This window comes from Chelonia mydas, chromosome 8, assembly GCF_015237465.2.
Source record: "Chelonia mydas isolate rCheMyd1 chromosome 8, rCheMyd1.pri.v2, whole genome shotgun sequence".
Taxonomy (NCBI): domain Eukaryota; kingdom Metazoa; phylum Chordata; order Testudines; family Cheloniidae; genus Chelonia; species Chelonia mydas.
In genome coordinates, this window is record NC_057854.1 from 73200863 (window position 1) to 73228839 (window position 27977).

The 27977-nt window shown below is 40.1% G+C and overlaps 1 protein-coding gene across 4 annotated transcripts in view; it reads right to left on the reverse strand.

The window, feature by feature from the left end:
• Positions 1–12070: 12070 nt before the first annotated feature.
• Positions 12071–27977, reverse strand: part of MTF2 (metal response element binding transcription factor 2) — a 49270-nt gene continuing 33363 nt past the window's right edge. For 2 of the 4 annotated variants that reach the window (XM_043520948.1, XM_007058885.4), the window contains exons 7-15: positions 24382–24477; positions 24057–24125; positions 22906–23029; positions 18367–18434; positions 17780–17950; positions 16581–16689; positions 16382–16440; positions 16160–16264; positions 12071–14457 (exon numbers count right to left, since the gene is read on the reverse strand). In XM_043520948.1, coding sequence (XP_043376883.1) covers positions 14103–14457; positions 16160–16264; positions 16382–16440; positions 16581–16689; positions 17780–17950; positions 18367–18434; positions 22906–23029; positions 24057–24125; positions 24382–24477 — 1156 coding nt within the window. In that variant the 3' untranslated portion in view covers positions 12071–14102. Of the gene's footprint in view, positions 14461–16159; positions 16265–16381; positions 16441–16580; positions 16690–17779; positions 17951–18366; positions 18435–22905; positions 23030–24056; positions 24126–24381; positions 24478–27977 lie in introns of all 4 variants that reach the window. The other 2 variants (XM_027821364.3, XR_006283290.1) reach the window with 2 other exon arrangements.

Consider the following 27977-nt stretch of genomic DNA (forward strand, 5'->3'; position numbering starts at 1 on the left):
AAAAATGCAATCAATTTTTGGAACTCTTTAAGCTTTCAATACTATGTGTAAGGAGGATAGATAGGGTTTAGGAAAAGTAATATGTGCAATCTTAAGGAAATTATGGTAAGGTTCATAAATGCTACTGCAATTGGCTTAGTCTAGTTTCAAGATTGCTAGCAGACAAAACACAGTTAAAAACCAGAGTAACTAAATAATTCCGTAATACAGTAGTCACGGAGGTTACACAATGTGTCTCAATTATTGCAAGATACAATATCCCTTTGACAGTAAACTATTACATTACACAACCATAATCCGTGCCAACAGAAATAATCACTGACCTTTTATTCTTCCCGTTGCCATGAAAGAATGCAGAAACATCCTGGCATGAGCTAGAAATTTGCACGTGACAAAGCATTCTCTCTCTTCAAAAAGGGGCAATATAGTATTACCCATCTGTTGTGGAAATGCCTCTCCTACTGTTCTAGCTTCTCTTTGCCATAAGCTTGTATGCATGCAAAAGCAGGCAATTCTCCATCTGTTAAATACTTATTGCCAAGTCTCAGGGGATGTGTGTTATAGACTTAACTGGGTGGTCTTAGTAGGACAAAAAGGGCTACATATTTCAAGTCTGCAAATACAGTTACGATACTGTATTCAAGAAAAAATGTTTTATACCTCCATAAAGCAACCCGCCTCTCTTCTAAGGAGAAGTGGGCAGGGGAGAAGATGACAAAGGAATTCTGGATTCCCAGTTGAGCTGTTTAGAGTCAGATTTCTAATTATGAGCTGAATCCCACAGTTCTTACTCAAGCAAAACTCCTAGTGCTATAATCAATTTGAAATGTTTAATTGAATGTTTAAATGCTTAATGTTGATTGAGTGAGAACTGCAGAATTTGGTCCTATGTGATCAAAAAAAAATCAGTGAGCCATCTGGCAGCAGGAGTAGGCCAGCTTTTGGGAGGGAAGGGAGGAAGATATTAGTCCAATTTTCTCATTATTTGCAAGAATAAATAAGCTTCTGAAATCACACTCAGTGTCTAGCTGAAAGCAACTGAAAAGAGGTTGGTCATTCATTAGTAGATATCACTAGAACACATGGCCATTGACTGAAGGATTTGTTAGAAATCACTTAAAAGAAAGTAACAGTTAAAAAGCACCATAATCTACCAGAGCAAGGCAAAAAACTACTCTCCTTTCTCAAGAGTAACTTGAGTACTTTGGTAACTTGCTTTGGATCCTGGCAGGCTCATTCAACCATTGCCATCCATGGATGGGGCCTTGTTACCGAGCCTTTTCTATAGTGCCATGTCTGTAGATATGTCCTGTCATCCATTCACATGCAGCCCCAATCTTGCTTCAGGTTAAGATAATGAGAGCAGGCTTCTAATCTGCTGGTCTGGAAAATGCTTGTGATCATAGCTTATGGAGCCAAAAACCTAAGATGCATCTTTCAATATCTAAAATCCTAGACTATTTTCTAGAAAGCTTCACACTGTCGGTTTAATGGACTGTGTGAACAAAGGGCCAGTATCCTGACAGGTCACAGTTACACAAGCCAAATCAGGATTCTTATCCACAGTCAGTTAAACTGCCTATATTGGGTTGAAGAGCCTAAAGCAAAGTGTAAGGTCTCTCTGTGGATGCAATATGTTCCCAAGAGGGGACAAGAAAATCTCACACATATCCTACCTCTCAAATGTTTTTCAAAAGAATAATTCTTCCAGTGGTCTCTACATATTTCTAGTTGTGGGGGTGGTACCACAAGGTGCTGAGCTGTGGAATCTTCTACACTACAGCATCCACTGGGGTCATTTGACCCTCCCTCCTCCCCTTACAGAGGGTTCTGAGGGTGTGAAAAGGGAACAGCTCCACTTGCTCTCTGTTCTTTCTTAACTGCAAGAAACAATAAGCTTGGATTGCACACAGTGTCTTCAAGTCTTTCCTCATTTGCTGTTTCCTTTCTTCTGTAGCTATTTTTATTTTTAGTTAGTTAGATTGCCTGTAAGTAGAGGTTTCTCTAGTAGTAAAAACAAAGGAAAAATTATGCCCATCTGGCACAGGCAGAGTCTGGAAACATGGGTGGCAGAGGGGCTCCTCAAGCCCGATCAACTAAAGCTGGCAATGTGCAAGTCCAGCATAGAGTCTGGACATCCACTAACTTAATGTCAGCACCACTGTCTCCAAAATGGGAAAGGACAGGAATCAGAGGACTATTCCCCACAGACGAAGCTGGGCTTTTCTCCATAGAGCTATACAGGATCTGAAGACCCACAGTCCACAAAGAAAACCTGTAGAGTTTGCAGATCCTGACTGAGCATGTTCCATCCCAGGGCTCAAGGGCAGAGCAGAACTTTTCCTGCAATTGCTTCTGACAGTTTCCAGAGGCCACTGTGGCACTGAGCACCATAACTGAGAGCACAGAAATTGTCTCTCCTGGGCTTTCACTGCCAACAATGCTAGTGTCCAGGACAGGTGGAGCAGCAGGAAGAAGCTTGCCAGGAATACAGAGGTGAGGAGCATGGAGAGAAGTAGATTGAAACCAAAGCTGGAGAAGAGGAAAGGGTGACAGGAGCCGGCGTACAGGAGGACTCCTTGGACTGGAACTGGACACTGGGCAGGGTGGCAGAGGAGACCTCAAAATGAAAAAAAAGTGGTGGTGCGGGATCCAGGGGAAAGACAGGGGATACAGATGTAGAATAAGACTAAAGGCATAAAGAACTTGGGAGCTCTGAGGACTTACAAAGGCTGGAGGGGACCGTCCTTGGGATGCGGGGGGGGGAGAGAGACAGGTAGATGGGACAGAGGTAGAAAAGTCTAACCACTGAAGAACATTTCCCTTCAGAACTTGCACTTGTATCCAGGATTCTCCATATTAAAAGTATCAATGAATATTAAGGCAGTATTCACTCACCCCAGAAATCATCTTCATTGGATGTAGTAGTGCCTCTCCTTTGTTTCTATTCGCTTGGCCATCTGAAATCCTGTCAATGTTAAATACATACCACTATATTAAGCATCAGGATTTGATCCATTTAGTGTGTAATAAACACTGGAGTATTTTTGCTAACTAATTTGTTTTGTAGTGATACTACACAAGTAATTTTACATATTTTAATATTTATTTTATATAATTGTAATATTTAATAACTTTATAAATGTCTCCCATAGCAGCTGATTTTAAGATTCCATTTTCCAGATGCCAACATTAATCCACTATTCTTTCCGCTATCAATTGCCTTAAGTTGCCTGCCTAGTGAGCTTCTCCTCAGAAGGCATATAAAGCAGGGAACATCTGCAGGAACCGAACAAACATTTAACTTCTTGCCCATCAGTTAAAAGAAAAAAAAATCCTCACCAAGCTACTGATTAACTTCAGTAACATTTGCAGGCTGATGGTGTCACAAAGAGGCAGACGCAAACTAGGAGTAGAATCTCAGTAGAATTAATGTAGATACTTACTATTAAGGTACTATGTGATGTTGTTAAATACAGTAATTAGCAGTGAGTTCAGGCAACTAAAATTAATAAACTATTCTAATGAAAAAATGTGTACATAAAAGGGAAGTCAACCTAAAATTTTTATCTAGCTCTGGGCAAGATACTGTAGGCTTGGTGTCGCAGTTACAGGGCTACCTGCACCTCGGCCCTCTGACTGCGTCCCTTCAGATGTCAGGCCTTGTGCCTCTACCTTGCCTGGGGTAGAATTCTGCAATTGTCCTACTCTTAGCCTGGGCCCTTGACTACCAGTACTCTGTATCAGTTCCTACCCTGCAGGTCCTATTGTGTTCAGGCACCTGTGGTTCTTCCCTTTGGGGGCCTGGGACCAGTGGTGCACAGTGATCAGTCAGCCTAAGTACTGATTAATGTACAGCAGGAACAAAGCATTTAGAGAAGCAGGATTTTAAAACAGTCTGTGCACGTCTATCTTGCCTAAAGGCTTATCATCAAAGTCAGAGTTTCTCACAAGCCTATGACTTTTCAGGCTGAGGCAGTTAAGGCACAGCAGTTCCATGTGCACAATATCATATCTGACCACCTTTGACTGCCCCAACCTGCTGGATCAGGCACCCACTTTGCACTGGAGGTGGTCTTTCAGTGTGAGACAGCAAGACTTAAAGTCATGATGTTCAGGTTTGTAGCTAAGCATCTTAACCACTCAGCTACCACACCTCTGTCCCTTAATAGTAACCTAGGCAGGCCTAACCTCTTTAGACACCCACAGCAGGTTGTGTTTCAGTTTAACTCCCCCTCTCAAGAGATGATTCCTTTTCAGAGCTGCTAGAGTTCATAGGCCATTTGCCATCCTGGCAATGACTCTTAACAACTCTCAAGCCATTGCTGTGAAGTGGCTGGTCTTGAACCATCTTTCCTTTCCTGTTGGTTTTCCCCAACAGCCCCCTGTTGCATTAAAATATATTCATAAACATCCCAAAACTACAGGTATTCATATACCTACATGCAGTATTCATAAATTATTACAGAGCAACTCCAGATCCATCACAGTGCAATGCTATACATGTGTCTACCGCTACTGTAGAGTTCATCGTACAATAGAGTTATGACTATTACTCATAACCTAGGACTAGTATAATTTGTGTATGTATAGATTGAAAATTGGTTTACAGAGGCATAGTTGGGCACAGGCATGTCTGTTCCCTAAGATTTCAATTCAAGTTTGCATTCACAATTTATTTTTTTTAGCAAAGAAGTTTCCTTTTTCCAATCTGCCCAAATGTAACAACAGAGGTGGTGGCTGGGGGGAGAGTTAGTGAAACAAGTCTCCCAATGGCACAGGCAACTGTCCACCAGAAAAAAGCTTCAACATTATTTGACTTGGCCAACTAGCTCTTAATCAAGCCAAAACCTGGGCCAGCCACTGGGAAAACTGACTGCACAATCCAGGTGAAATGAGAAAGGTGCACAACTCAGTGTCATGAGCATAGTTCAGTACCGCATTCACTCACAGTCTCTCCTTATGTACACATATACACACCTCCTCTATACCCTCTGGCACTGACATTTTGTAAATGATTGTAGGGGAAGGAGAGGGATCCTACAAGCACTAGTTACTTCTCTCTTGCTCCTGGTGCTGGTGCCTGATCTACATTCTTCCCAAGATGGGGGCAACACATTGCCGTCACCCAGCATACTGGGGTCTCTATCCATATCTTCACTGCCACCTTCAGGACTGGCACCTACTTCCCCCTCACTCCCATTGGCTGCCCCATATGACTGACCACACTGCCATATTAAGGGCTGTTCTCAGTGACCCAGGCCCTATCTTATCCCTATGGCAGCCATGCACAGCTGCTATTTTCCCCTGCTTCATTCCAAACCTTCACTGTTTACTATCATCCAGCTCCTCCTTTCAGTGAACCTGCGCATCCAACACTAACTGTTCCTCACTGGCTGCCACCCGCCTGACAACAGCTGCATCTCCACACTGTGTGTGCCTGTCTGCTTACATAAATAGCTCGCTGTTAACTGATTAATCTTGTATCAGATTGACTCATTATTGATTTAACTGGTTCACATTTAGTGATTATTTGCTCAACTGTTTTCTAATTACGTCCATCTGCTATTCAACCAGGCTCTCACTACACCCCTCTTTTTGTATTATAGCTGTGACAGTGCACCCCATAAGGCTTTATGGAAATATGTTTATGAATGTATATATGACATAACTGGAATATGTTTTATGCTACATATGCCATGTAACATATCTATGTAAAGGGTATGATCTACTGAATATATTCATCCTATTTTATGCATATGTCATTGCTGTATTCGAAGTTATGAATATCGGCTGTATACTTGTTTGATTTTAAATAGCCTTAGTAAGGCATTTGGTCAGCTTCTTTAGAAAGGAATTTGCAAGTTGAGTGTCCAGTCAAGAAGCACTTAATGCACAATGGATCTTGGAAGGCTCCAATACACATAAGAAGTCTACATGAGGATGATCAAGGTAGCATGTGGACAATGGCTGCTGCCTGTAAAAACTGAGTCCTGCATGGACATGTGACTTGCCCATGTGACTCCAAAACTCCATCTTGGAGCTGGACTTTGCATAGGAGAGAGGAGGGTGTCTCCACCCACAAGAAAAAAAGTATTTAAACCCCTGGGAGACACCTCCATTTTGTCTTCAGCTGGCTCGAGATAGCCTCTCCACCCCCAAGGATACCTGAAAGAAACTGGAACAAAGGACAGTAACTACAGGGGGTGTGAGTGATCGCTGGACCCAGACTAGAAGGAGACTAGTCTATAAAAGGAAGCTTACTAGAATTCCTCTGAGGGTGAGGTTTTTATCTATATTCAGTTTTCTTACTGTATTAGACATAGACTTGCATGTTCTATTTTATTTTGCTTGATAATTCACTTTGTTCTGTCTGCTATAACTTGGAACCACTTAAATCCCACTTTCTGTATTTAATAAAATCACTTTTTACTTATTAACCCAGAGTATGTATTAATATGGGGGGGGGGGGGGGGAGAGAACAGCTGTGCATATCTCTCTATCAGTGTTATAGAGGGCAAACAATTTGTGAGTTTACCCTGTATAAGCTTTATACAGGGTAAAACTGATTTATTTGGGGTTTGGACTCCATTGGGAGTTGGGCATCTGCATGTTAAAGATAGGAACACTTCTTAAGCTGCTTTCAGTTTAAGCCTACAGCTGTTAGGGGACGTGATTCAGACCTGGGTCTGGGTTTGCAGCAGGCTAGCGGGTCTGGCTCAAACCAGCCAGGGCACTGAATTCCCAAGCTGGGAGGGCAGGGAAAGCAGGGGCAGAAGTAGTCTTGGCACATCAATTGACAGCCTCCAGGGGGTGTCTGTGATCCAACCCATCACAATAGCATCTACCCTCTTCTCCCAATAACAGCTCCATTTCTCTTCTATCCTTACCCTCATTTCCACCCACTCCTCTTCCACTCCTCAGCCCAGTCTCCATGCCCCACCTATACAAATCCAGATTCCAAATCTACACCTGCCTCAGATGACTTGCCTCAAACACTGCACTCCCCCCTCCTCACTCACTCACCCACCAAAACAGCTATGTTTGATCTTGTCTTGACCAAGCACTGCTCTGTGATCTCTCCATCACGGAGTTCCCCCTCTCTGACCAGAATCTGCTCTTTTTAAATATTGCCTGTCTACCACCCACTCCTGCAATTTCCAGTCCAATCAATTTCAATTTTTTCCATTGACATGGGTGTTTGATACTTACTCCTGAGGGCATTCTGCACCAAAAAATTAAATTCTGCGCACAATCTTTTAAAATTCTGCAAGTTTTATTTCTCAATAAATGCAAAGGCTCTAGCATGGCATCGGTGAACACAGGCCACTAGCTGCACAAAGGTGGGAGATCACCCTGCAGCCATGCCTGGGACACAGACTCAGCAGTGAGGCTGCACCCGACCCTGACACAGCACAAGGCCTGGACCTGCCCCAAAAACACACTGGGGCTCTGCACCAGGCTCACCAGATGTAGGGTAGGTAGGCTCAACCAGGCAGGATTCAAGTGTGGTGGGGCTTAGCATGGGGGGATCCAGGTGTGGGGTGAGAGGATTCTGTGTGGGACAATCTGGGTGCAGGCAGCTCTACGGGGAGATCTAGGTGTGGGGGCATCTGGATTCACAGAGGCTCACTGGAGGGTGTTCCAGGTGCAGGGGCAAGGGGACTCTGCAGGAGCTTCCAGGTGAAGGGGGCTGGGGCTCAGCAGAGGGGTCTGGGTGTGGGGGCAGTGGAGCTTGGCTGGGTGGGGGTCTGAGTGCAGCTAGTTGGGGGTCAGTGGCATGGGAGCTCAGTCTTGTGCAGGGGGGATGGGGCTTATCAGTGCAGGGGTTTCAGTACAGGGAGCTCAGTTGGGGGTGGTCTGGGTGCAAGGGTCCAGAGGCAGGGGGGCTGGGTGCAGGGGGCTCCAGGTGCAGGGGTTGAGGTTTGGGTATGGAGGCCTAGGGGGGTTCTGGGTGTACGGGGTGAGGCTTGTCAGGGGTGTCAGTATGGGAGGTCCAGATGCATGGGTGTTGGGTGGATGGGGAGCAGCTCTCCCTACAGTAACCCCTCCCCCCCACAGCTGAGGAGTGATGGGGGCAGAGGAGGATGCTGATCTTCCTGGAGTTGGGGGAGGTTTCTGGGGGTGGGTCTGACAGTCTCAGCCAGTCCTTGGCAGGGGAAGAGGGAATTCCGTCCTCTCCTGCCTGCAGCCCTGCCAAGACTAGCAGCTGATCCCAGACTAGGGTAGGAGCCACTGGCTGGCATGTCCCCAGCCCTGCGGTGATTTACCTCGCTGCCAGCTGCCTGAAATGATGTATCTGCAGTGCTAGGGAGTAGTAAGTGACTGCTCTTACAACTTCCCTTTGCTTCCCTGTCAGAAAGTAATTTTTCTGCAGGGGAGCAAAGAAAGCTGCAGGGGACATGAATTCCGCGCACGTGCACTAGCTCAGAATTGCCCCTGGAGTAGATACTCCATTCTACATTTTCCTCCACCCTTGACTCATTTGCCCTATCCCCCATCACAAGGTCTGCTCTGCCACCCCCTAGCCTTGCTCACCCCGGCATCTGCTTCTGCTCTTAGACAGTGGGGGGATCTCGAGCAGAAGTTCCATGCCCATATGGATTCCTCCTAAGGTTCTCTTAAACTCTGCAACTTTCTTTAGCAAATTACTTTTCCACCTTGACCGACTCCCACAGTCCTAATGGATTATTTGCCATCTTCTATTCTCCCTTCAAATCCTCCCCACCCATTCACTTTTTTTCTCTGCACAGAATCTTGCTTTTTCAAACAGAACAACCCTTTCCCATCCCCCATCTAACCTTTCTTCCCCACCACTCTTTCTTCTCCATCACTGATAAAGAAGTTTCACATCTTCTCTCCCTTTAGCCTCTGCACCTGCTTCAGCGCCCCCCAACTTCTCCCTCTCCTCAACTACTTCCCCTCACACTACAAGGAAGTTTGTCTCTCAATCCCCTGTGCACTCTCTCCACACACACACTTAGACCCAACTACTACTCATGTTTTTTCTTCCTCCAATTGCTGTCTACAATGGATGTCTGGAGTTCCTCTCTTCCAATTCCATAATAAGTGGTCTCCAGTATGGCTTCTGCTCCTTCCATTCCACTGATCCAGTTCTTTATACTCTAATCTCTTTCTGGCTAAAGTTCAAAATTCTATTGTCACATGCAGCCAGGGTAAAGCTCCCTCTGCTGGATACTCACCAGGCCACTGTGTTTGAGTCCCCAACACAGTAGAGACCCCGGTGTTCTTAAGTTTCTCCTGGTCTGAGTAGACTATATCACTCTTTCCTTGGCCCCTCTACCATGCTTTCTGGGCAAAGGCTTTGTAGATACTGGGCCTTGCAGTAAGCTGCCGTGGGCAACCAAGACCAGTGTTGAACTCCCAGTCTTTTCAGTAACTTTAAGGTCACACTCTCCCAAAACTCCTGCCTTGTGGCAAATGATAGATGAAGCACACACACATAGGCTTCAAAGGTTTCTAAACCCAATTACTCTTTACTTAGCATGAGAGAGATATGGATCCAGACAAAATAAGAAATGCCTCGGTTTCCTCACCATTCTTCAGCACTCTTTAGGTTTAGGTCAAAGTCATCCAGGATCCCCCCTCATAAAGCCAATGACTTCTCCTCCAAACCATGGAGTTGTCTTTTCTGTTGTGCAGCCAGCTTCCTCCTTCTTCAGGTAGTCCCACAGTAAAACAAGACGATCGCTACAAAAGCATGCCCATTCTCTTCCTCTTTCCAGCCCAAGGTTCCTGTGTCCAAGTCTCTGAGTTACTCCATAACTTCTGAAGGTTGGTCTACACTGAAAAGTTTCATCAGCATAGCCATGTCTCTCAGGGGTGTGAAAAATCCCCTCACCCCCAAGATGTAGTTAAACCAACCTAATCCCTGGAGTACACAGTGCTAGGTCAACGGAAGAATTCTTCTGATGACTTAACTTCTGCCTCTCAGGGAGGTGGATTAACAGTGTCTATACTGAAGCACTACAGTGGCACAGCTGCAGCGATGCTGCTGAAGCATTTTATGCATAGACATAGAAACCACAGAGCTTCAGGCTAAGACCCAGCATTAACAGTTGACTTTTGTTCTCCTGTTTGGGTATCTCCATACTGCAGTCATGCAGACAATCTTGGTTTCCCACATCAAGCAACCCTTGTTAGCGTACTCATCATTCAGAGTACAGTCACTGAGGTTAAATGGCTCTCCATTGTCTCTGGTATTGGGAATATGTAATAGCCCTGACAGCACAGGACTGACTTCAAAGGCTCTGAGATTCCATTATACAGCAATTTCATATCGACCAGAATTAATAAACTGCACCACAGACAGATTCCCAAAATTGTCAAATACTTTCAACCATCCTCTCAATCTCAAAAATCTTGTCTTCCCTCTGCTTCCATGATTCTGTTCCCTCCTGATTCTTTCTACATCTCTAATTGCTCTTTCAGTGTTTTGTTCAGTGGATATTTCTCATTCAACCTCCAACTTTCTGAACAGGTCCCCAAGAGTTCCATCCCTGGCCCTCTCCTCTTTCCTCTACACCCAGTCTTTGGGGGATCTCATTTGAGAGAACAAGTTCAAGTATCATCTCTATGCTGACAACTCTCAGACCTACTTCTTTTCTCCCGACCTGTCTCCTCCTGTCCAAAAAACAAAACAAAAAAAACACAACACTCAGGGCTTGTCTACACTTGCAACGCAGCTATACCACTGTAGTGCTTAGTGAAGACACTACCTACTCTGATGGGATAGCTTCTCCTGTCAGCATAGGTACTTCACCTCCCAGAGAGGTAGTGGCTATACTGACGGGAGAAGCCCTTCTGTCACCATAGTGCTGTCTACAACAGGGCTTAGGTCAGTATAACCACACTACTACATTGAGTGTTGTCTTAACTTTACCATCTCCACATACTTAGTCTGTGTCTAAAGCCTGCCACTCCATCCTACATAACATCTGTAAGATCAAGCCTTTCCTCACTATGCATACAGCTAGTTCTCTTGTCCAAGCCCTCATCTGTGCCTTGACTATTACAGCCTCTTCCTTTCCAACCTTGACAAATCCCATTTTGCACCACTTATCTCCATTCAAAATGCTACTGCAAAAATCTTTCTTAACTTATTACTTCAACCACATCAACTTTCTCTTTGCATTCCTACAATTGCTTGTCCTTCACTGCAAATACAAGCTACATGTCTTCACTTTCATGGCTCTTTATGACTTATTTCTGCCCTATCATTTTTAATGTGGTAGCAAGATGTCAATCCCTGCCTTCATTCCACAAATGGTACCAGACTTGATTGCCCATTTTAAAAAATTTACAAAATAAGCCCCTTTTGACCACCACTATGGATGAGAAGAGCTCCCCATAAATATCTGCAAAGTAACCCCCTTATACTCTTTCAGATCTCTTCTTGAAAATCCTCTCTGTTGAGATGCCTACATAAAACTTGACAATGGTTAGGCAGCTGTTTTGCTGTGACCATTGTTTTTCCAGTGACCAATATACTTCCATTGTGTCCTTGTGCTCCCCTTGTCTGTTTTAGCCACCTTACACTTAGAGTGTAAGCTCTCAGAGCAGGGCCTTTGTTATGTTTGTACAGAGCCTACTACAATGGAGCTCTGATCTCTGGGTACTACAGTAATACGAATAAATAAATATGGACAAAGTATTTATCAGACACCTGGGTAAAGAGCTGCAAAATCAGTGGGCATGAAAGTTCACACTTAGACCCATGTAAATCAAAACAATGATTGATACACAAATTGTTGTTAAACAGCAAACTCTGTCTTTTTCTTTTAACAATCCATGACCATAAATATATTTGTATTCACTTAAGGAGGATGCAAAGAGTACCACCATGAGAACTCTTATGACCAAAACATTCTGTGTGTGTACTGGAACATTTTCAGGGATCTATTGCTTCTGTGTGTATGTGCAGGGCAACAGGCTCAAAAAAATTAGAGGTATGGCTATAGTTTGAGGGAGGACACGGAAAAAAATTCAAAGTACTAGTATGTATTTCACGTGAATACAGAAGCAAAACTCCTATCAAAAAATACACACATTTAATGTTGGTCTTTTTTAATTCTAAGAAACGCAACTCCAAAAATACAAACTGAACATCAGTCTCATGTCAACCACCATAATAAAATGAAACAAAGACATTCACAATAGTTAAGTCTATGGACAATGTAAGTGTGACAATTGTTATTTCCCTCTCCCTTCCCCCATGTATATTCCAATATTTATCTTCAAAAAGAAGCATTATTGAGAATACTGCTGGTGTTCAGTTAGAATTAAAGGATTTGGATAAAGTGAAATAAGACAGATACAGGTGTGAGAGTAAGGTTACAAAAGCTTTACATTTTGGATTACCCCAAGATATAAAAATTCAAAAATTAACAAACTTGCTTTTCTCAAAATATTACAGCTACAGGCAAGGCATCTTTAAATTAACAGCTGAGGGTGTGTGAGAGAAAAAAACAACAACCACATTTTAGTGAAGGTAAACAGAAGTGGCAGTTCTTAATTAGCACTTTTGTAAAGCTCATTTATTACCTGGCCAACAATGAACCAAGCACAGGGCAACAAAGTTTTCTCTGCTTCCTTTGGCAATAAGGGGACAGAAAAATCATCTTTTGAAGATGCTCAAGACAGGCAGTAAATTAAAAAAAAAAAGAGTCAAAGTAGTAATGGAATAAATAAGTATTAAACCAGAGAGTACATTTAAACCACTATGTAATTAACAAATTACATAACATTATTTCGGTGGCAAACTCCAAGTGTGTAAGACAGACAGTAAAGTGAATAACCACCAAAACAACAATATTCTTCTGTTTACTCTTTGGCTAAAACCCCTCAAAATAGTAGACAAAGAAAAATACATCTAACACTGGTGATAAACTGTCTCTTTACAAGTAAAATAAAGTTATCAATTTAAAACTTGGTACATTTTATAAAAACAAAAGAGGTAAAGTTGTTATAAAAGCAGTACTGTTACTTCAAATGGCAACATACTGTTTGTTGACCCTGTGCAATAAAATACTTTGTTCATTCTACATTTATCCAACATGACTAACAATTACTACAGACATCATAGGAATCTTGTGTGTGGCTCCTGTTGACTTACTTTTATAACTGGGAGACAAAATTTACAATCAATGTGCCACAAAAACTTTAAAGTGTTACTTCTAATAGAGTTCATGTTCAATATTTTCAAATCCTGCTTTATGTTTTGAACGGCTGATTTACAAGGAAAATAATTGACTGTATTAGCAAGAGCATATGAACATCAATGACTGCACCCATTGCCAGGAGACACTGCACTGGTTTGACACTTTTCCTTAGTACATAGAAAGCAACAGCACCCAATAAAGCCTGAGAAGAAATGCTGCTGTGTAAATACTGCAACTATTCCTGATAAAAGAATTATGGGACATATACTCAGAAGCTGCCGAATCCCATAATTTGTATTGCATAGGTCACAATCACACATATATACACACACGCGTGTATATATAGTGTGTATTTATACACACACACGGAAAGAATATATTAAAAAGACAATGAAGTCTAGTCAAAGAGCAATTTACAGGCTCAATATATTTTTTTACACTTTGCTTGAAAGAAAATTTCAATATTTTACAGTAGGCATTATATACACTGCACTTTATGAAATCTAGAGCATACTGAAATAGAAATACATTTCTGCAAACATCTGGGTAAGAAAACAGACCAAGATTTCTCCAAAGATTTGTGCTATCTAGGTATTTTGCCTAATCACAAAAAACTGTATCCATGGAATGTTATCTAGAAAAAAAGAAGTCTTTTTTAAACACCATGCACTTTATAAGCAATTGTAACTCAAAATATCCCAACCTAAAACAATCTAACAATGGTCACATTAAAAAATTTAAGTATCAGATGTGATTTTAAGAAAAATCTTTATCACAATATTTGTAATGTTAACAAGTACGTGTTAAGGCTAAATTGGTTCTTTTTTAGAAACACAGTAAAGACATGTCTCCTTCAGAGCCATGGGTTATAAACTGTACCTACAGATGACAGTGCAGTGAACATAATGTTCAGTCTTACAGTCAGGATGCAGTTGCTCCTTCCCACTCCACAAGATACTGCACCTTTCCATCAAGGGTTACCCGACGAGCCAAAACACGGTATTTTTCACCACAAGCTATTCTACCTGCTGCACCAAAATAACTAGTAATTGAGTTCTTTAGATGATTCAGCTGTAATTCCTGATCTGCTAAATTGTTAAGAATCTCTGTATTGAGTTCATCATATTGATAATCTTCTTTACTGTCATCATCTTTTACAATTTCTGAATTCTGAGGCTGGAGTGCTTTTCGTGGAAAGCGACCTCTTCTCCTCAAATGTGGTATTGCAGCAGGCCAAGTTCTTCCTGTACGAGTCCTTTTTCTGGAGTCTGATAAGCTACTTAACAAAAAAAACAAAAACAAACAAAAAAAAAAAAGACACCAACATTAAGTCCTAGAAATATTGTCTATTTAATAAGTTTGCTCCTGTGTAATTTTATTCTGCTTTACTATTTTAGTAATATCTGTACAACTCATTAGTTATGATTTGTTAATATTTTAATCAATATCGAACAGGTATAAACAATAAATGGCTGCTTCAGGGGCTTACAATCTAAGGGCTTGTCTACATGAGAAAGTTGCACCTGTTGAATTGAAGTTGGTTTTTAAACCAATTTAATTAAACTAGTGCAAGCCCATGTATGGGCACCTTATTTTGGTTTAAGAGTGACTTTTCTTTTGGCTTATCTTAAATCTGTTCCTAACTGCCCCTCTTAAATGGAGAAAGGCGCTGCAGGTATTTGCACCAGTTTCACTTAATCTGTTTAAATTCACACTGTAACCTAAACCAGGTGCTACTCTCTCATTTAGACAGGCCCTCAGTTACAGAAAATATCATATTTTCTAAATCGAGTGCACCTCATTTGTGTTCTCTTTTTAAAAAAATTAAAAAACAAACAAAAAACTTTGCATGGTCTCCTCTATATCAATAGTTAATCTCAACAGAGTCTTAAATTTCTGACTCCTCGTGGACATTTTACACACAGGCGAAAAAAATGTCTATGCGCAAAATTCACAGACTAGATGTACTGATGACTAGAGAAGAAGAACAAGATGTAGCATTGTTTAAGTGTCATATTATAGGGTTGAGGGATTTAAGTCTTTGAAAAAGGCATATTTACACCTACATTTTTGCACACTAGAATGGTTGGTGCACTAAGACATAATATGGGCTTGGTAAGTTAAAAAATAAAGCTATGACCCTAAACTGGTGCACACGTAAGAATGTTTAAATGAAGTTACTTGTTCGTTCAAAAAAAAAAAAAGTTTCATTCAGTGTGTTTTGAACATTAAAAATAAAACTGCAGAACTGTAAAACCCGGTCATTCCACAGATGAAGACACTTCCCAGCTTTAGACTGGAAAAAAAGACAAGTCATATCAAATGTATTTGAAATTACAAAATTGGGACAAAGCTTGCAAGACATGAATCAAGACCCTTACAAACTCTGTTTCTCAATTTGACAGATTATTTTAGGAATGTTAAATATGAGACAGAAAACTGTCCAACAGATATTTGCTGAACATCCAGAAGACCAGGTTTTTCTTAAGTAACTGATTAACTTATCAAATCTGCGTGTCAAGATGATTCAATCCCAGTGGAAAATATATTCTACTTGATAATTTTATATAAGCTGGGTACTTCATTTTTTTTTTTTTTTTAATAGAAATTATGAAAACAAAGGCTGTTAAAGTGAAATGAATTTGGGGTGCAACTTAGTCCTACCAAACTCAGTTTTGTATCAATTAACATTTATTAGAAGTCTAATTTGAAGAAATGGCCATACAGTTATTCCTTTTGTTGTAATCAGTTCAAGTGCAAACTGTATCTCAACATTAAAAACAGTAATTAGTAATCAAAGAGAAATTGGGCTAATTTCTCCTTAAAATAGCTTTTGTTTAAAAAGAGAAAATTCAATGTTTCAACAAGTACAAACTCTGTAGGATGCCTGCAACATTAGTGCTGCTTGTTAATTAATGATAAAGTACCGTTAGAGATGTTTCTGCATGTTTCATTTTAATGGATAATTCAGTATTTACCTATAATGCCTGGAAATGCTAGATGAGGTAGTTTCTTTTGTACTGGCAGCACCTGTGGAGTCCACATCTGAGGTATTGGATGAATGAGCAGTTCCATCAGATCTCCTGAGACATAAGAACACAGTTGCCATGTAATGAAAGTAATCTAATATTAACCAATTAATCTGACATTTGACAAGCAAAAATGAGATGCTATTAGGATGGTTTAGTTTTTTCATTTACCCAACAGAGCAGGGTAAATCCAAGGCCGGGTTCTCTAGCACTGGGACTGGTTCCTTATCCTGAGAAGTAGGGGAAAAAATTCAGATAGTTTCAATGGAAACAATCAATTTTTGAAAACCACAACTTAAAACTTAGTGGTTATGTCATTCCTAAGAAATGATATTCTAAAGTATAGAAAGAGAATTATTTGAACGCATACCAAAGAAGATGGCTCTGAAATTTTTTGAATCATTTTTCTTGTATATGGGCCAGGTGGACGACCTACTGATTTTTTCTTCCCCTGTCTTTCAATGCCATTACTTATTTCCCTAGAAGAAAGATGACATTTTGTTTTAAAATACTGGAGTGACTAGTCCAAGGAAAAGATTTAATCAGTGTAAAATAAATAAAAGTTTAGACATTTACTCTAAGTCAGTTATGCTAAATGAGTTTTTCCTTGTAAATTAAAATTTGCCAAATCAACAAAAAGTTGCAGATCTTTGCTGCAGTGTAATATGGCAACATCAAGATAATAGACAAAACCCAAAACCTTTTCATGGACATATGCCACAACTCAATGGTTTAGGAAGAGCGCATATTAGGCTGTTCAAACATTCATACAGCACATTCAATTTATGTAGAATTCTGACAGTGTTAAAATCAATTGTTTAAAAAGTAAATACTGAATTTTTACAATACAAGATAGGAATTTGATTTACAACTGGAAATCTCATCGCCTGTTTAAAATCTTAGTTCAGACAGTCGCATAACAACAGGCCCCAAGGAGAAGCAATGTTTTTTGTTTACTAAAGAGCAGCAAGGTCTGGTTAGCAAGTATCTATTCTCGGTGCTGCTAAATTAAACTGTTTTCAATGAGGTCTTTCTGAAGTTTAAGTAGATTAAGCTCAACATCCTGATTTCACAACAACCTCAAAAGTTCAGTGCATAAACGTACAGATCATTCTATATTCTTAAAGCAATTGCCCTCAAAGTGCAGAAGTTATTCATTCACCTTTATACATGTTTAATAATGCATAATAGGTACTAAAAATCTTTGGGAAAGAGACTCTCTCTGATAACAGACCATTTAAAATATTTATGGAAGTTTGAAATCAATATTGTTTTAGACCCAAAATTCAATCTAATGCAAAGTTAGTCTGCTGGAGGAAAAAAAAAAAAATCTTCTACTGTCATTAAGAAGTTAAGAATAAAAAGTAGCCGGGAGCTACAAAATAGGTATGTGCTACCTCTGCCTCACTAATTAGTTACACATCAATCCTAGGGTTGTACTAAAATGGGTGAAGAAACTTTTAGCATGATACAACATTAAGGCAATATTGGTATTTTTGACAGCTATTTTTGTATGATTTCAGTTCCATTACAAAGTTCTGAAGTCACTATGCTGTAGATTTATTTTACCTTGCATCAGGTATGGGTTTGGATGATTTTCTGCCTTTAATTTTGAACTCATGAGATGTTCCCTCTGGTTCTCTCTCTGCCTTTAAAGCAGCATTTGGTGGCATAGGAGGAACACGAATTCTCAAGCCAAACAAATGCTTCTTTTTCTTTATCTCTTTTCCAGACATAAACCTAAGTGATTAAGAATTAAAATTCAGACATTGGAGAAAGCCAAAAATATCTTAAAAGTACACAAACTGAACATTTAACAAACTAGAATCCTCTTTCTAATGCTATTTCTGTGTATCCTATTGTGGTCTCCCCACTCCACCCCAATACGTAATGCCCAGACTGGGAAAAAGATGGAAGTTAAATAGAGTTTTGCTGGTGATCTGGCTTTCAAAACTACCTCAATCACCACAAAATATTCAGTGCAGGAAGAGTTCAGTCTATGTAGTAAAAATGCCATCTGCAGCCACCAATAGTTATAATTCTGTGTAAAGTTTCTAAGACAACTGTGGAGGGGTGTGTGTGTGTGTGTGGGGAATCTACATTAAAGTAAGATGTAGAAAGAACATTTAAAATGTATAATAAAACCTCAAACTTACATGGTCTTGTAATCATTTAATGCTTCCAGTACATGCTCATATCTTTCAGATTTTGGTGTGTCTGCCAGCTGTAAAGTATTAAGAAGTGATTTAACTTACTGGAATTTTCAGTAATAAAGGTCCAATGACCTAGATCAGAGCTCTGCTTGCTTAAAGACTACTGGTTTGGTATCATAGTAGGTCTTGAAGATATAATTTATGGTGAAAGTTGCCTTACCCCACACATGGGCTATTATAGTTAGTACCTAATGTATTCCATGAGTCTAGGCTGTGCGATTTGCTGCAGAATCCATCCTTGCCAGAGAATCTAAGCTTTCATTTTAAAAGGAAATTGTTTCTTGTAGCTCTTACAATTTTTTAGAAAACCTCAACCAGAACTTATAAATACAATAGAAATATAGACTATAAATTGATGCAGTGTTGTCTTCATGAGCCTGCAGATATCCTGGAACAAGAACTCTGGTGTTAAATATTCCACTGAGATGAATGGGTTAACCCTGAAAGTACAAGACAGTTTATATATCAATATTGTTAACTATTTAATTGCTGATCATTTTAGCAGACATATCCTGCTAAGGGGCCTAATTATTATTTAATCTAAGGTTGCTCAACACCACTCACGAAGAGTAATAGAGGTTTTACCCCCCACTTTAACACTTCCTTTCACTATCAGAACAGTGTAGATACGGTTTAGTGTAAATCAGAATTAGGCTCAAAGTGTTCACCCCACAATCCTAAACTTCCTCTTATGGTGCCAAGTCCCAAGTGGTTTCTTCCCAGCTACCAAAACCTGCCTCTTTCCCCCTTAAAGCTTATAGAATGCATTCATGAGTTGCCAATACAAAAAAAATCGACTTAACCCTAAGAACTGAAGATATGGGGACAACATAAAATAAATGTAACTCACTATTTAAATAAGTAACAGGCTACAAAGTACTGACTTCTCATTTTCATATTTAATTTTTTTTTTTTTATTTCAGTGAAGCTTCCACGTACATTCTATTCTAGTTTCCCAGAATTTACATCCAGCTTGCTGTGGAGTATGTGGACCTTTGACTATATAGTCAGGGCCAATAATTTACCACAATTCATGATCAGGACAAATACCATGTAATTGAGGGCTGACTGTGATAGATTTACAATTTGCAACAAATTACAAACACATATTTCTAAAGAATACAAAAAAGGGAGGAATAAAAGGGGAAAAGAAAAGAAATCAAGGAGAAAAGCAAAAGGTAATTTTTTTTTAAATCCTTTCCATTTCCCCACATCCATAAAAGTGGTGGCAGAGGGGCAAGGCACCACATTTAACACTTCATTTTCATTAGTATAATAAAAAGCCCACAAAAGTGACCCAACACTGTGTAAGATAAAAGTTCTACCAGAACCCATATCCAGGAAAAAATTGACTTTACACAAGCTAGCTTTTGGATATATCTACACACACATGCACCCCATGATTTAGAGTCTCTGTAATTCTGGGGCCAACAGCAGATTTTGCAACTGTGCAGGACCTGAGCTACAGAATCAGTAAAAACTTCTATAACAATTCTTTCACTCTAAAAACAATGACACTCAAATGTTCTTTTTAGGAGTCTGGTTCCAGTCCACCACCTTCCTCCTATTTTACATAAGGGTCAAGAAACTTAGCCTCTTATTAATTTAAAAATGCACTGGTCTGAAGGAAAAATCAAAAAGTTATTTCTAAACACCATGGACTCCTCAGCAATGCAAGGAGAGATCTAGGAAACATTTATACTCTATACATTTCTGATAAATCACTGCTTTGCAAAAACCCAAGATTTACCAGCAATATCAAAATACAGAGTTGACTAGCATAGAAAAAAGAGTGAAAAATTGTTTCTCCCCTAGTGGAAGAGAGGCATGGAGGTTACCATATTTATACCCAAATCTTGAAGATCCCCCCCACTCTACTTTTCCTCTACTGTACAATACTATCTATACTCTCCTAGTTCATTTCAATCAGACGGCCAAATTCTGTAAAGGAAGCACTTCCTCTGGCAGCTTACAAACGCTGCTGCTTAACCAGCTGGAAGTGCCACTTAACAGACATGAGTGAATTTTCCAGCTTTATATCCTGTTTTCATTCTCTGTATGCCATAATGGTTTTAGCAACAAGTTTTGTTTATATATCAGAGGATAGTTATAAATAAAAGTAGTTTTATTTCTGCAGCATTTCTGGCCTAATAGTAAGAAACCAGAAATTAAAACCAGATATCAAGTCCACTTGTCATGCAATGTATTAAAAAGGTCATGGTGCTTGCTGGAATATTCAATTTTTTAAACTTATTGAAATGCCATGAAAAGTGAGTACTCACCACATTCTCTACTATTCTGCTACTGTATTTCCTTATAGATTAACACATTTACACTTTTGCTAAAATAAGTTATACTTCTGAATACTCTTAAAAAAAAAGCATAGAACATATTGACCTGTTCTTTATTATTTATATAAAAGGCTCTTCCTACAAATGATCAATCAACTTCAGAATTAGCAAACAGATGCTATACATCAGATTCCAAGTAATCCAGATACCTCTATCACAATAATTCTGTTTAATTACTATTTAAGATGGGTCATAATTAGACTCAAATAAAAGTATCCACACCCAAAACTTTTTGAACATAGTTACTTGAACGTGTTTTTCCAGAATTCAGGAATAGTGACAAACATGGGTTTGAGATCTAAAAAACCTGAATTTTGTGTCTCAAATTTACTTTGGCTTAGACAAAAAGGACTACACAGATATATTAATTTATTGAACAAAGTACATCAAATTAGGGCATAATCAGGTATAAACTTTTAAAAGTCAATTAAATACAGTATCTGTATTCAGAGCTGTCCCGTCCATAGGACGGACTGGGGCAACCACCCTGGGCCCCATGCTTTGTGGGGCCCTGTGCTTCAGGGGCACACAGGGTCTAGGGCGGCCTGGGGGCTTAGCGGTGGGCCTGGCACTGGCAGCAGCGAGCAACCGGCCCCAGACTGCCCAGCATCGCTCGGGGGAGGGGGCAGAAGCCGGAAAGAGGTGGGGTGGGGACAGAGGCTTTGGGGAAGGGGTGGAGTGGGGACAGGGCCTGGGGCTTAGTCGGGGGGGGGGGAGTCCCCCGGGCCCCACATCCCCCTAGGAACAGCCCTGTCTGTATTTAAAGAATTCAAAACCTTCTGAAATAATGTAAGAAAAAAAATTACTTTGCAGGCATTCTAGTTTAGCTATTAATTATGTCTGTCATTACCTGCAGAACTACAACCCCAGGTGTTAACACTTGTTCTCCCTAATCAGACTTATAGGGGAGTAGGTTTGTTTAGGGAACTGAATTTCTTTAATCCTCAGGCAATTACCCAGCAAATCAACTAGCTTGAAAATAAGCAGCACAGTGGTGCAGCAACAATAGGTTGCCTTAAGTCACTGGAAAAGAGTCAAAACAGTCTAATGACAATACTCGGCGGCACTGACATACTGATCTTCTGTGAAAAATGTGTTGGCTAAATTTTACAAAAAAGCTTGCAATTTAGTAAAAAAGAGAAAGATGAACTGTTTTTTTTTAAATTATAAACAAAATTTCTACCCCATAACTTATAGAGGTCAGCCAACATTTTTCAAAACACCAAATATGGCAAAAGTATTAATAGTAACAAATATTTTTTGAGGTGGTTAGAATGCAAAAAGCATTCTATTTCAGCACTTGAATGATTCAAAATACTAACTGACAGATCCTAGGTAAGTCATGCTTAGATGTATCTGCAGTAATGTAGTGCTTCAAATGTTTTTTAAAACACTACAATTTATTTTAATTATTGAGATACGGAAAGAAAATATTACGATTCACTTTTTTTTTTGAAAAACTAAATATATACTCTTACAAGAACAGCTTATGTTTAGGTGGTTTTTAATTAACAGCTTCTGTCATATATGGAAAAATGTCTGCAGACTTCAGTTTCTCTTCATTTTCCTCTAATATTTTCTTATTAAGGACTATTTTAAAACCAATTCACAGACATTTTCTACTTTAGGTGTCACAAAGCTGCTAATAAGTTTGCGTTCTGGCTTTCACAAAGAGTTACTTTGACAGCTACTTTTAACAGTTTACTAATCTATTTAACCTCTTAGGTACTTAATTTGCCTGGTCAGTGGGCAGGAAAATGCTTACAGTTTTGTGATATATTTCTAAATGGAAAAAAAAGGAAGATACAAAAACAAACAAAGATTCAGTGCTTGGGTATAAACAATGAAAGTGGTCATCTGAACAACAAACTATGCAATAGTTATCTGGATCACACTGAATTTTATAGCTCAAAAAAGTCTATAACACTTAAACGTTATGCTAAATAGTTCTAGGAGTCTATTAAAATCATATGTCTCATTACTTTGGTTTCACAGATTTTAAGGCCAAAAGGGACCATTATAATAATTTAGTCTGACCTCCTGCAGGCCACAGACACTCACCCAGTAGTTTTGTGAATGTATTGACTGCTAAGAGAAACAAAAACAAGAAAAGAATATTTCAACTACCTACCTCACCAGGGTGCAATCTATCCCAGTTTTCATTAATGTATGTCATAAGTTCAAGCTCTGAATCAAAGTATTTCTTCTTATGAATAACACTTAGGTTGTAAAGGCATAGATGTGCTATATCTACCCTAGAATTCAGAAATATTTAATCAAAAACATTAAGTTTTTATTTCTTTAATTTTTTACAAACCATTAGTCCTTGAAATAGCTTTGCACAAAAATATTAGCACAATATGGCTAAAAGAGTACAAAGCCTGATTAGAAACAAACAGTCTCAAATCTCCAAAACAATATTCTTATAAAATCTGCACTTATATCCCCCTTTTCTGACTTATCTCCTGTTTTTTCCCTAGGCCTCACCCCACTGCCATGATGTACTTTTAGCTCCAAAGTTTGTTTAGATCTCAGAATATTTTACTGATGCAAGATAAATACAAGAATTTAACATTGGCAAATTAACATCAAATGAGTTTCCATAAAATATTCATTCATCTCGCAACTTATTCAAAATATTTGGTGTTTGTATAGAGGAGCTAAAGTTAACAAGGTTCAAACAACAACTCACTTCTAATTCTCAACTTGGAAATTCTATTGTAAAATATGTCAAAATGCTTATTAATGTACACACTGTATTTGGCTTGCCCAGTGGCAGTACTCTACTTGGGTAACAGATCCTGTTTAAAGAAAAGGAGTACTTGTGGCACCTTAGAGACTAACAAATTTATTTGAGCATAAGCTTTCGTTAGCTACAGCTCACTTCATCGGATGTTGTAGCTCAAGGAAGCTTATGCTCAAATAAATTTGTTAGTCTCTAAGGTGCCACAAGTACTCCTTTTCTTTTTGTGAATACAGACCAACACGGCTGCTACTCTAGATCCTGTTTAGACTTAAGTTTCTCATACCCAAGCCAGCAGTGGTTTGTAATACTGCACTGTCCAAGGAAGAGGACCCTAGATATCATGCATTAACAACATGACTAAGGACACACAATAACTAGCTTTGAAGGAGACCTGTCCTTTGTTTATAGAGGCAGTGGGTACCACTCACAAAGGTCAAAATATAAAGTGGATGATCTTCAGGTTTACAAAGAGACATGAGATGTCCAGGAGAAAAGTGCGTAGAGGGTTACATATTTCTTTTTTAAGTTGTACTTACCATCTCAAGGGTAAACGTTTGAGGTACTCAGGTCCAGAACTGCAAACTGAGCAAATGAATGTATAAAACCTAAAACAAAATAAAATCAGGCTATTAAAAGCCAAAGCTGACAAACCTAACACTTCAGATGCCTCCAGTTAAACAGCCAGAGAACTAAACAAACTTCATTTTGTTGTGTCTTCCTTACAAACTGCATTCTAAAATGCTTTCAGAGTTATGACTATTTTAATAACAACATATGTTTAAATACAAATAGAAGATTAAAACATGCCACATTATAAATAAAAACAGCCATAAATCAAAAAGTTCAGTTCAAGCTTCTTACCTGTCACCGAAAAGCATTGGCTTTTGGAGACACTGCACACAAGCCTCATGAAACCACTGGTTACATTTGCAGCACTGCAGCATCTTTAAATACCAGCTTCACCAACAGAAATAAAAATAAGACAAGTGTTACAATAAACTGCTGCAAATGTTTCCCCAATACAGTGTGGTCATATTATATTTAGAAAGACTATTAGGTCAAAGTTGACCAAAAATTTAAAAATAAGATTTTATTAAGTGTATCATCAATAGAGATATTTCAATAAATTTTAGTTTCATGGTGAAAATGACTAGAAACTGTCTACAAACAAGGGAAACTGACTAGTCTGCTCTTGTTTATTCAGGTGGAAGAAATGCAAAGAAGAAGCAGCTGTAGAATAAAATAAATTCTGTTTATTATGTGAACTCTTTACTGTATATGTACAGACATTTATTTAAAAATTAAAGGGAAAAATTTTTCTTCTGATAACATCCTCTTTAAATTCTCAGTTAATTTTCAAGAAAAACTGCAGTTAATTAGGACCAACATCTTTTATTACTCTAGACTATTCATAAGTAATTTGGTTCTTAAAAAAAACTAATGGTCTTTTTTAGTGTAATATAAACAAAATGATACATTGCTGAATACCTTTGAAAGGAAAAGCTACATCTCTTCCAAATGTCAACAAATTAGGTTCATTTTACAAAGATACCACTTTTATATAAGCCAGACATCCCTCTTCCCACTTTCTCAACACCGCTTTCCCAACCTTAACATGAGTGCCAGTAAAAGTAGTGAGATTCAGATATTTTATGTAAAGTTCTAAGCACTGTGCCAGGTAGCACTTAGTATAAAAATGAGTAAGACACAATTGAGCAGGTCAGCAAACAGACCTATAATAACCGCAGCCATTCCATAATTTTCAAAGTAGACTGTTAAGAGTCTACGATGACTTCAGCATGCACCATTGCAATAAACACACTAACAGCAATGAGGCACAAGCAGCATGAGGACACCAGTCGCAGGTCTGTTCTCTGTGTTACGCTCAGGAATGAAATATCACCTAAAAACACCACTGCCTGCAGAAAATAGCACCGCTACTCAGTGCCATTGGAATAGGGGCCAAAATTTTGTTTGCAACTGCACAATTCTCTCATTCCGGCGCCCCCCCGCCCCCCCCCCCCCCGACACCCTTCCCCATGGCAGGCCATACTCATAATGGCTGCAGCTGGAGAGCAGTGCAGTGGGGCGCAAAAGATGAAGTGTGAATAAGCATGTCAAATTTAAAAGAGAACAAGGGAAGGGAATTCTGAAACTTACCTTCAGCTTTCCATTGTGGCTGTAAATATGATACATCTGCCCATTTTATCTGTAGCTGCTGATGTTGCGGCCTGGAGTGGTGCCCCCTCCATGCACATGCAACACGAGCAGGAGGAGAAAGGTGCAGACTGAGAAGACATGTTCAGTGAGATCCTGCAAGCCAGTGCTGCATCAGACTGTGAACATACCAGAGAGCCTAGAGGAGGAAAGAGCAGACAGGAGAAAGGCCCAGGAGTCCCAACCAGAAGACAAGAGGGAGATGCATGACGACATAATGGGGCTTCTCAGGCAGCAAATACAACTGATGCAGACTCTTGTTGTCTGAATGGACAATAAGACTGTGTCCCAGCTGAGTGTCAGAGGCTGAGTCCTGGTCAATGATGTAGTGTTGTATAAACGTGTGAGAGGATGTCCAAGTGGCTGCTTTACCTGTGTCGGTGATAGGCACATCATTCAAAAAGGCTACCGATGTGGCTACAGACCTCGTGCAGTGTGTTCTGATCCATGATGGAGGTGGCAGTTCATGCTAGACGTAGCAAAGCTGGATGCAGCCTGAAATCCATTTGGAAAGTCTCTGCTTAGATACGTGTTTTCCTTTGGACCGTTCCATCGTGGAGAGAAACAATTTAGGAGTCTTTCAGAACACTGGTCCGTTCTAGATAAAAGGCCATGCCCTCCTGACGTCCAGGGTGTGGAATGCCACCTCTTGTTTGTTCTTGTGAGGTTTAGGAAAGAAGATGGGAAGACGAATGGGTTGATTAATGTGTAATGAAGAAGGGACTTTAGGTAGAAGCTTTGGGTGTGGCCTCAGAGTGACCTTATTCTTAAGAAAGATCGTATATGGTGGGTGTGCCATAAAGACCCCTAGTTCTCCTACATGTCTTGCAGACGTGACAGCAACGAGAAAAGCAACTTTCATGGACAGGTGCAGTAGTGAGCACTTAGCCATAGGTTTGAAAGGATCACTTGGGAGGGACTGAAGCACTAGAGTGAGGTCCCATGGAGAAGCTGGGGATCTGGGTAAATGTTACGTACGTCCTGTAGGAATCTTCTGGTAATCAGATGTGCAAAGACTGAGACCCCATCGACTTTGTGGTGGAAGGTTGTGATCGCTGCCAGTTGAACTCGTATAGAGCTCATTCAGAGATCAGATTTCTTAAACTGGAGTAAGTAATCCAGGACTACTGGCAGGGTAGAGATAGTGGATCAATTCCATTGTTTAACCACCACATGTGGAATCTCTTCCACCTGTTGAGGTATGTCAAGTGTGTAGTTGGCCATCTGCTGTTCAACAAGATGTCTTTGACTTCCTCAGAACAGATCACCTCCTAGCTTTGGAACCATTGATGAGCCAAGCTTTCAGGTGGAGTGTCTCCAGGTTCGGCTGCAAGGTCTGGCCTGCATCCTGTGACAAGAGGTTCGGAAGAGGTGGGAGGACACAAGGTGGGCATGAGGACCAGCTGTTGTCAGTATGGATACCAGGTTTGTCTGGGCCAGACTGGGACTATCAGGATGACTTTGGCTTGGTCAGTTCTGATCTTGTGGATAACCCTGACCAGCAACAGGGTCGGGGGAAAGGCATACAGGAGAAGCGCATCCCATCAGATGAAGAAGGCGTCAACCCTGGATCTTGGTCCCAAGGCCTGCTCTGGAACAGAATGCTGGACATCTGCTGTTGACTTGTTGCAAATAGATTTATTATGGGGAAGCCCCATTGTTGGAATATGTTGTGAATCACTGAGGTGTTTTCTCCCACGACCACGAGTGGGAAATACTTTCGGCTTAACATGTACGCAGTGATGTTCTGAGATCCTGGTAGGTAGGTGGCTGATATGGAGATGTTATGTTGGATACGCCCTGTCCACAGCCTTATGGCCTCTGTATATAGGGAGCGTGACCTCACTTCTCCTTGTTTGTTTATGTGGAGCATGCAGGTCACGTTGTCTGTCATGATCTGCATCGCCTGATTTTTGATCAGAGGCAGGAAACGTGTGCAATCGTTGTGAACGGCTCACAGTTCCAAAATATTTATGCGCAGTGTTGATTCCAAAGAAGACCATCTGCCCTGGATGGTGAGATGGTCTAAGTGGGTGCCCCACCCTAATATGGAGGTGTTTGTTGTGATTATCAGTTGGGGGCGGGGGGGGGGGGGGGGCGGAGTCTGTAGAAAATTGTGCAAGTGGGTCCACCACGGAAGGGAGTCTGACTTTTTTTGGCATGTTTAAAAGTTTTTTCAGACTGTTTGTGTGGGAGGTACACCGTCCTGAGCCACACTTGCCGGCAGCGCATGCACAGTC